Source organism: Anastrepha ludens, chromosome 4 (assembly GCF_028408465.1).
Source record: "Anastrepha ludens isolate Willacy chromosome 4, idAnaLude1.1, whole genome shotgun sequence".
Lineage (NCBI taxonomy): Eukaryota > Metazoa > Arthropoda > Insecta > Diptera > Tephritidae > Anastrepha > Anastrepha ludens.
Genome location: NC_071500.1, coordinates 128,747,927 through 128,758,748, shown reverse-complemented (window position 1 = coordinate 128,758,748; position 10,822 = coordinate 128,747,927). Strand labels below are relative to the sequence as shown.

General features: G+C 37.0%; 2 protein-coding genes across 2 annotated transcripts; one reads left to right on the top strand and one right to left on the bottom strand.

The window, feature by feature from the left end:
* Positions 1-1,824: 1,824 nt before the first annotated feature.
* LOC128861165 (uncharacterized) lies at positions 1,825-4,142 on the bottom strand. Its single transcript, XM_054099091.1, has one exon. It carries the CDS (start codon positions 4,050-4,052, stop codon positions 2,427-2,429), a length of 1,626 nt encoding a protein of 541 aa, XP_053955066.1. The 5' UTR covers positions 4,053-4,142; the 3' UTR covers positions 1,825-2,426.
* Positions 4,143-7,755: 3,613 nt separating this feature from the next.
* Positions 7,756-9,992, top strand: LOC128861164 (uncharacterized). Its single transcript, XM_054099090.1, has one exon. The coding sequence runs from the start codon at positions 7,848-7,850 to the stop codon at positions 9,471-9,473; it is 1,626 nt and encodes a 541-aa protein (XP_053955065.1). The 5' UTR covers positions 7,756-7,847; the 3' UTR covers positions 9,474-9,992.
* The last annotated feature ends 830 nt before the right edge of the window (positions 9,993-10,822 follow it).

Genomic DNA, 10,822 nt, shown 5'->3' with positions numbered 1-10,822 from the left:
CTTTCTCGGAAAGCCAGGCGGCAAATCACATCAATGGAGGCAGTTATACTAAGATCAAAGGATGCTCTCAATGATATTAGACTTGTCTTCAAGCCTTATATGGGTTCCGGGATATTGAAAGAAATTGCAGGTCCGATGAGCTAGCCAGAAAAGGTACTAATCTTCCCCTTCTTGAAACAGAGGCAACATTGGAATCCTTAAGGCAACTTGCAAATTAAGGATAAAAATAATATTCTCCAGACGGCCCATAGATCATGGAGAGAAGAAAATACCTGTCTTACAATTAGGCGAATTGGGACGCAAATACATAAGAGAAGATCAGGAGAGTTGTTTAACCTCTCAGGAGAGAACATCTGTTGTTGTTGTTGTAGCAGCATAAACATTCCCCATATTCACATACGGGGAATGCTGCGGGAGTGACAGTTCTTGGCCGGATATAAATCCGGGTTGTTTCGGTAACGTAGAACCGACTGTCGTGGAAACGGGAACATCTCGAAGATCGTGGCTTGTGTCACCGGTCATCACTGTGGGATAGGGACTCTTCGAGGCTAGGAATATTTTCGCATGAATACTGCAGAAGTTGTAGAGACGAAGAAGAAACAGTAAAATAGTTTCTTTGTAATTGTCCAGCCTTACCTAGGAGTAGAGCAAGGTTGTTGGGAAAAATATCATTTTGACAATTACGGAACTACGTTGTTGGGATAAAACCTATCCTACACTTCATAAGAGAGTCTAACTGGTTAATTGAAAACTGAAAGTAAGGTTCCCGTTTTACACCACAACGGATCTACATGGGCTAAGTGAGTTTAGCTACTCTAAGCCTACTGCCACAAAAACCAAACCTAGTCTACCTACTGCTATAACAACAACGTACAATCTAATGTAATCGTTATATGCTAAGTTTAATGCAGTTTAAACAGAATAGTTCACGATAGTGGGTTCTACCTTACCGAAACGACCCGGATTTATATCCGGCCAAGGACTGTCACTACAGCAGCATTCTCCGTATGTAAGTATGGGGAATGTTTATGCTGCTACAACAACAACAACTATTTTAATTAATGTTGAAAATTCCAGAAAATGTATAGACAAAGTAAAAAATTCAATTAGAAAAGTAGCGTTAGTCAAAATATCTAGAAAACGATCGTAAACATTTTATAAAAAAAATAAAGAATCGTAAAGGAGATATAATAATTTAAAAGAAAAAAAAAATTTTTAATTCATTAATCAGTTAGTTGTACACTACCCTGTACATAAATTTCATATGCATATATACATATATAATTGGCGCGCCCTCACTTTTTGGATGTTTGGTCGAGCTCCTCCTATTTGTGACGTGCGTCTTGATGTTGTTCCACAAATGGAGGGGCCTATAGTTTTAAGCCGACTCCGAGCGGCAGATACTTTTTATGAGGAGCTTTTTCATGGCAGAAATACACCACTGCCTGTCGAGGAGCGCAAACTATTAGAAAAAACTTGTTTCCTCATTTTGGTATTTCACCGATATTCGAACCTACGTTCTCTCTCTGAAATCCGAATGGTAGTCACGCATCAACCCATTTCTCCACCGTGGAATAAATTATTGTATAACATTTAATTTCAATTACATAAAACAATAATTTTTAATTGAAGTAAGATTTGTTAAGTAAAATTATACTATAATATACTACTATTACAATACAAATACAAATATACAAATTGTTACTTTTTCTTCTTGTTATGGTATTTACTAGTGTTCAACAATTGTCTTCTTGTCTGTTAAACAAATTGTAATCCTACAAATTGAAAAAGAAAATATATATTTCAAAATATAAAAATATTCAGTCAACTTTCATACAGTAAACGTATATTGAAAACTTATTTCTATAAACGCTAAAAAATATAAAAAAGTATATGTACTTTAAATTATATTTAAAATTAATATTACTCTCATATTTACATAACATAAACATATTACGATATTTTAATCAGATTTTTTGCCTGAGGCGCTCCTTTTTTATAAGACCGTCTTTTCATTACTTTAACAAATACTGAATATTTGGAATAAAAAATTTCGAATTTTTATTCAAAATTTTCAAACGTCTCTCCTTTTTTCTACACAAATTCACATTTTCAGTTCTTTCTGTCTTATCATTATTTTAAAGTTATCGCTTCATTAGTCTCAAATTCTATAAATTATCCAGTCCAAAAAAATATGTTTATCTATTAACACAACGTTTTTCTGGAGACACACCAAGGAAGTTAAGACTTTCAATAGAAATATTGTACATTGTTCTTTCGGAACGGGGTGATATGCGACTATCGCCAACTATGCAACATAGTGACCACAAAGTTTACAAATATATGCATACAAATAAAAAAACAAATCATTTACATAAATTTTATTTCACTGGTAAAAAAAACCACATTAGGGAAATGTGAAATTCTTAAATTAGCCCCATATTAACCATTTTTGTAATTATATCTTGGCATTCAACTACAACAATTTGTTGCACAACTTCTTTCACTTTATTAATAAGTAGTTTACTTTCTGTAGTTATTTCCTTTTTTAAAAAGTTGACATGCTCTGTTTTTAGAGATGTGGGCAATCCGTCAATTAAGCAGAGGTTCGTACGACATGACTCATTTAAATCAATAGGATAGCGTCGGATATCTTTGGAAGTCAATATGCTTTCATTAGTAAAATCCAAATAAACGACAGTATACTTTGTGCGATCAACAACTTTTACTACCCTGGCTCTGTACCATTCGTTTTCGAATCTCGCCAGACAGTATTCATGCAGTTTTGGGCTATAATACTGTTTATTATCTGTATATCGATTTAAATATTCTTGAACAGTGACCAAATATTTTAGATCTGTTTCGGCTATACATCCCACGTAACCGTAACTTAATGCTGAAGTATCCAAGACTATGACCTTAAATTTTGCTAAATCTGGTTGAAACACATATATATCGAAAGGGGGTGAAAGAATTGGTTCATCTTCAATATTTCCTACAGATTTATTCGGCACAATTGTTTCAACTTGTGCCTGACAAGGCACATCTTGATATAAATCCACCAACAGTTCATCTTTGTTCTTATCATTCACCGCCCTACTTTCAACTGTTTCACGCCGCTTCTCGCTCGTTGAGTAATTTATAGGTGGCGTCCTCGCAACATCCATGATTGAGTGATATTTCATAATTTCTTCATTTATTATTTTCCCTGTATCCAAGTTTGTGAGTTCTACCTCTACAATGTTACCAAACTCAGAGCAATAACGCATTTGACATTCCATACCTTCGAATTCTCCAAGAAAATTCACAATTTTTTCATTAATGGGACTTTCACCTACATTAATAAGTTTAACCATAATAGAAAAACGAGGTAACTTTAGAATATCCTCTGTTGCAATACGTAGATCGGATAGTTGGACAATCCCCATTGCCCCATAATCATAATACAGAACTTCAACATGTTTTTCATCAGGAATGGATAGTATTTCAACTCGACTCATCATATCATTAAACAAAGTAAGAGCCACTGCATTAACTGGTGGGCAAATGTCTATCAAAGGAGCTCTTTTTCCAAGTGCATCTATTTTGTTTAAAGTAGAAAGATGTCGATCAGAGTCTTTTACAAGTCGAACTAAACATATATTAGTCGATGTGAAGCCCATTATAACAACGGGTTCAGATAATTTATGTATTTTGGGCAAAGAAATTATTTCTCTAGTTCCATCGATAGAAATGTTTTCCCCAACTGATCCTTTAGAATTTATATGCAAAAACTTTGCTTTCGAAGATGAGGATAACTGATCACGATCCATATGTTTAGTAATTGTAGTACGTCTCAATCGCAGATCTTGTGGTACCGTCTTTATATGACCAGCGGGCATTAAGCCAGGCATGGAAAAGCAAATATAACGGTGTCGCTGCCAATCACTTCGTTGGCATTCCGGTGAGCAATAAAAATCTAAGCAACGCTGACAAATCCATTCGGCCCTCCTTTGGCATAGAGTACACAACCCATTGGTTGTTAAAAGTTTCGGTACATCATATTCACTCATATTCCAGAAATATTAAGAATGACTAATAACAGAATAATTAAAGACCCACACTTCTTTACAACTGAATAGTTAACATACCGTTATAAGTAGCGACGCTTCTATTTCATTAGTGAAACCACCGTTTTCAAAAAAATCGATATTGATCGACCCACGTTCAATATTTAAAGGGTCAGTTTACATACATATTATGTAAATTGTGTTGGTCAAAGTTTGAAAATTGGTATAACAAAAGTTTTAAGTAAGAAATATGTACCGCTTTGGCAAACAAAAGAGGTGGTCTGTAAAGTCCGTTTACTGACGATAGTTTAACGTGATAACGTCATAAGAAAATACTGATTGAATGGTTGCATTTTTCAAAAGAAAATTTTAATTTTATTTGTTTGATAGATATTTTGTATGGATATAGAGAATGAGTTAACATTAACATAACATAATATACTTTAACATAACATAACATAACATAACATAACACAACATAACACAACATAACACAACATAACATAACATAACATAACATAACAAAACATAACATAACATAACATAACATAACATAACATAAGATAACATAACATAACATAACATAACATAACATAACAAATTACCCCGTATTAAAGCACTTATCAACAGCTTTCATTTGATACCCATATTGTACATACACAACCAAAGGTTACCCGGGTCCACGTTTTGACCTATATCGCGAGACCCCAGTCACGGAGCGGCATGAAAAATACTCTGTACTAAAGCATTCACCAACAGCTTTCATTTGATACCCATATTGTACATACACGTCCGAAGGTTACCCGGGTCCACGTTTTGACCTATATCTTGAGACCCTATATACCAATAGGTATTCAAACTATACGGAAATCATCTTCAATACCTACTTAACAATGCGTGTAAGTTTGGTTTAATTCGGTTCAAAGACACGGCGGGTCCACGTTTTGGCATATATTTCGAGACCCTAGTCATCAATAGGTATGAAAATTACCCCGTATTAAAGCACTTATCAACAGCTTTCATTTGATATCCATATTGTACAAACACATTCTAGGGTCCACGTTTTGATCTCTATCTCGAGACCCTAGTCACGGAGCGGATGGAAATACTCTGAACTAAAGCATTCACCAACAGCTTCCATTTGATACCCATATTGTACATACACATCCGAAGGTTACCCGGGTCCACGTTTTGACCTATATCTCGAGACCCTGTCTACCAATAGGTATCCAAACTATACGGAAACCATTTTCAATACCTCCTTAACAATGTGTGTAAGTTTGGTTTAATTCGGTGCAAAGACACGGCGGGTCCACGTTTTTGGCATATATTTCCAGACCCTAGTCATCAATAGGTATGAAAATTACCCCGTATTAAAGCACTTATCAACAGCTTTCATTTGATACCCATATTGTACATACACAACGTTTTGACCTATATCTCGAGACCCCAGTCACGGAGCGGCATGAAAAATACTCTGTACTAAAGCATTCACCAATAGCTTCCATCTGATACCCATATTGTACAAACACATTCTAGGGTCCACGTTTTGGTCTCTATCTCGAGACCCTAGTCACGGAGCGGCATGAAAAATACTCTGGACTAAAGCATTCACCAACAGCTTCCATTTGATACCCATATTGTACATACACATCCGAAGGTTACCCGGGTCCACGTTTTGACCTATATCTCGAGCCCTATTTCCAAAATAAAATATAATCCATGTTACTCGTGGAGGATGTAGCTTTCGAATGGTGAAAGAATTTGCAGTTCATTCAATGCAATGAGCAAGGTAACTACATATGAGCAAGGTAACACTAATGAGCAAGGTAACACTAATGAGCAAGGTAACACTAAAGAGCAAGGTAACACTAATGAGCAAGGTAACACTAAAGAGCAAGGTAACACTAATGAGCAAGGTAACTACATATGAGCAAGGTAACACTAAAGAGCAAGGTAACACTAATGAGCAAGGTAACTACATATGAGCAAGGTAACACTAATGAGCAAGGTAACGACACATTTTTTCGTGCGTGCAGCCTGTTAAATCGAATTATAAGACGTTATCACGTCAAAATTAAATCAGGTTAGAATTTTTATACAGATAACAATGTTACTAAGAAAGGAGGAAAATCAAAGGTCAATTTTAGATTGGCGCAGCATAGTTCAGAACCGGCCGACCAATTGCCTTAAATGTCGATAGCAACAAGCCTTTGTCTTTGGCTCAAGTGCCGCCGGCAAGCGATTTGAGGACCTTATTGCGATTTTGGACTTAAGTGGAAATTGCTTAAAATTGTGGGGTTATTCACAGTCGGAATTGGTTTGTCGTCGACTTTTACCTTAAGGGACAGCTTGACCTCCTTTGTCCAGGTGGTGAAAAGGGTCGCCGTGGACTTGGTGGGGGAAAGTTGGAGATTCCTCGCAGTGAAAAAGCGAGAAAGGTCGGTGAGGTAGTTGTTCACTTTGGAACACAGGCCATCGATGTCATTGCCCGACGCTATTATCGTACAGTCGTCGGCGTATGAGACCAGGGAGACTCCCACTGGTGGTTGGGGGAGCTTCGAGATGTAGAAGTTGAACAGCAAGGGAGAAAGGACACCATCCTGTGGTACACCTTGCTTAATCTTCCTCTGCTTTGATGTTTGATCTCGAAAAATCACTGACGAGTCACGACCGCTCAGGTAGTTTGTTCAACCCTGGCGGGAGTGTCGACTAATAAATATCATCTAGTAGCGTGGAATGGCTGACTGTGTCGAAAGTCTTCTTCAGGTCCAACGCTACCAGGACAGTCCTCTCGCAGGGGCGGTTTTGGTTAAGTCCGCGGTTTATCTGGGCGCTTATGGCGGTGAGTGCAGTGGTGGTTCTATGCACTCGCCGGAAGCCGTGCTGATGTGGGGCTGGGGCCAGGTGTGTCGTGTAGAGTGGGAGTAGGAGGGCTTCAAGTGTCTTCACTACTGGGGAAAGGAGAGTTATCGGCCGATAAGATTCCCTTTGGTTGGCGGGTTTCCCAGGTTTCAGTAGTGGGACCACTCTCCCTGCTTTCCACTTGTCAGGGATGATAAGAGTAGCCAAGGACAGATTGAAAACCCTTGTGACTGTACGATAATGGCGTCGGGCAATGACATCGATAGCCTGTGTTCCAAAGTGAACAACTACCTCACCGACCTTTCTCGCTTTTTCACTGCGAGGAATCTCCAACTTTCCCCCACCAAGTCCACGGCGACCCTTTTCACCACCTGGACAAAGGAGGTCAAGCTGTCCCTTAAGGTAAAAGTCGACGACAAACCAATTCCGACTGTGAATAACCCCACAATTTTAAGCAATTTCCACTTAAGTCCAAATCGCAATAGGGTCCTCAAATCGCTTGCCGGCGGCACTTGGGGCAAAGACAAAGGCTTGTTGCTATCGACATTTAAGGCAATTGGTCGGCCGGTTCTGAACTATGCTGCGCCAATCTAAAATTGACCTTTGATTTTCCTCCTTTCTTAGTAACATCGTTATCTGTATAAAAATTCTAACCTCATTTAATTTTTTTTGCCAAAGCGGTACATATTTCTTGCTTAAAACTTTTGTTATACCAATTTTCAAACTTTTACCAACACAATTTACATAATATATATGTAAACTGACCCTCTAAATGTTGAACGTGGGTCGATCAATATCGATTTTTTTGAAAACGGTGGTTTCACTAATGAAATAGAAGCGTCGCTACTTATAACGGTATGTTAACTATTCAGTTGTAAAGAAGTGTGGGTCTTTAATTATTCTGTTATTAGTCATTTTTAATATTTCTGGAATATGAGTGAATATGATGTACCGAAACTTTTAACAACCAATGGGTTGTGTACTCTATGCCAAAGGAGGGCCGAATGGATTTGTCAGCGTTGCTTAGATTTTTATTGCTCACCGGAATGCCAACGAAGTGATTGGCAGCGACACCGTTATATTTGCTTTTCCATGCCTGGCTTAAGGCCCGCTGGTCATATAAAGACGGTACCACAAGATCTGCGATTGAGACGTACTACAATTACTAAACATATGGATCGTGATCAGTTATCCTCATCTTCGAAAGCAAAGTTTTTGCATATAAATTCTAAAGGATCAGTTGGGGAAAACATTTCTATCGATGGAACTAGAGAAATAATTTCTTTGCCCAAAATACATAAATTATCTGAACCCGTTGTTATAATGGGCTTCACATCGACTAATATATGTTTAGTTCGACTTGTAAAAGACTCTGATCGACATCTTTCTACTTTAAACAAAATAGATGCACTTGGAAAAAGAGCTCCTTTGATAGACATTTGCCCACCAGTTAATGCAGTGGCTCTTACTTTGTTTAATGATATGATGAGTCGAGTTGAAATACTATCCATTCCTGATGAAAAACATGTTGAAGTTCTGTATTATGATTATGGGGCAATGGGGATTGTCCAACTATCCGATCTACGTATTGCAACAGAGGATATTCTAAAGTTACCTCGTTTTTCTATTATGGTTAAACTTATTAATGTAGGTGAAAGTCCCATTAATGAAAAAATTGTGAATTTTCTTGGAGAATTCGAAGGTATGGAATGTCAAATGCGTTATTGCTCTGAGTTTGGTAACATTGTAGAGGTAGAACTCACAAACTTGGATACAGGGAAAATAATAAATGAAGAAATTATGAAATATCACTCAATCATGGATGTTGCGAGGACGCCACCTATAAATTACTCAACGAGCGAGAAGCGGCGTGAAACAGTTGAAAGTAGGGCGGTGAATGATAAGAACAAAGATGAACTGTTGGTGGATTTATATCAAGATGTGCCTTGTCAGGCACAAGTTGAAACAATTGTGCCGAATAAATCTGTAGGAAATATTGAAGATGAACCAATTCTTTCACCCCCTTTCGATATATATGTGTTTCAACCAGATTTAGCAAAATTTAAGGTCATAGTCTTGGATACTTCAGCATTAAGTTACGGTTACGTGGGATGTATAGCCGAAACAGATCTAAAATATTTGGTCACTGTTCAAGAATATTTAAATCGATATACAGATAATAAACAGTATTATAGCCCAAAACTGCATGAATACTGTCTGGCGAGATTCGAAAACGAATGGTACAGAGCCAGGGTAGTAAAAGTTGTTGATCGCACAAAGTATACTGTCGTTTATTTGGATTTTACTAATGAAAGCATATTGACTTCCAAAGATATCCGACGCTATCCTATTGATTTAAATGAGCCATGTCGTACGAACCTCTGCTTAATTGATGGATTGCCCACATCTCTAAAAACAGAGCATGCCAACTTTTTAAAAAAGGAAATAACTACAGAAAGTAAACTACTTATCAATAAAGTGAAAGAAGTTGTGCAACAAATTGTTGTAGTTGAATGCCAAGATATAATTACAAAAATGGTTAATATGGGGCTAATTTAAGAATTTCACATTTCCCTAATATGGTTTTTGTACCAGTGAAATAAAATTTATGTAAAGAAAATGATTTGTTTTTTTATTTGTATGCATATATTTGTAAACTTTGTGGTCACTATGTTGCATAGTTGGCGATAGTCGCATATCACCCCGTTCCGAAAGAACAATGTACAATATTTCTATTGAAAGTCTTAACTTCCTTGGTGTGTCTCCAGAAAAACGTTGTGTTAATAGATAAACATATTTTTTTGGACTGGATAATTTATAGAATTTGAGACTAATGAAGCGATAACTTTAAAATAATGATAAGACAGAAAGAACTGAAAATGTGAATTTGTGTAGAAAAAAGGAGAGACGTTTGAAAATTTTGAATAAAAATTCGAATTTTTTATTCCAAATATTCAGTATTTGTTAAAGTAATGAAAAGACGGTCTTATAAAAAAGGAGCGCCTCAGGCAAAAAATCTGATTAAAATATCGTAATATGTTTATGTTATGTAAATATGAGAGTAATATTAATTTTGGCTGTGCTTTCCATTTCTACCACGACATATTTGCTTATAATGTCTAAGTGCGTGGACCGAATTTAAAAATTATAACACGCAAATTTAGCCACTATATCAGCCTTTTGATTTATATTACTCTTTATAAATTTAAATTAAGAATTAATAGCAATATTTAACGTTAAAAATTCATCTTTTTTGCATAAGCTTGAAAGAATGCGAAATAAGAAAAACCCAGTCAACCAGAAGGGAACAATTCTTTTATTTTCAAATATCTTTTGATTTCAAATATACATATATATTACAAAAACAAATATGTTTACAAATATTGAAAATTTGGAATAAAAATCGCGCGATTTTTAGTCCAAATTTTCGCCTGCCTCACTTTTTTGATTTCAAATATACATATATACTACGAAAACAAATATTTTTACAAATACTGGCTGGTATTGAATCCAACCCTGGGCTAGAGGTATTCTATGGCTGAGTTTGCGAAAAACGGCTCCACCCAAACTCCACCTCGGTTAGGTGCAACAAGTGTAAGGCACATAGGGAGTGGTCCACACGGTATGTGGCCTCGTGCTGCTAGTCTCATATATCAACGGTGTCTCTATCAACCGCCACCACAAACCATACCTCTATGGTAAGAAGCTTATCGGTGCAACACAACTGCCCCAACATAGCCCATACCCATCTCTCCTGCTCCAACCCCGGTGCGAGGACAAACCAGCATCACTTGGACCCCCGAACAGTCTGCTCCGTGTGTCTGACCAGAATACCTTGGAACCTGGCATCGGTCAAATGCAATTTTCGCAAATGCTGGTGCCACTTTCGGAGATACTCTGGCCTGCGC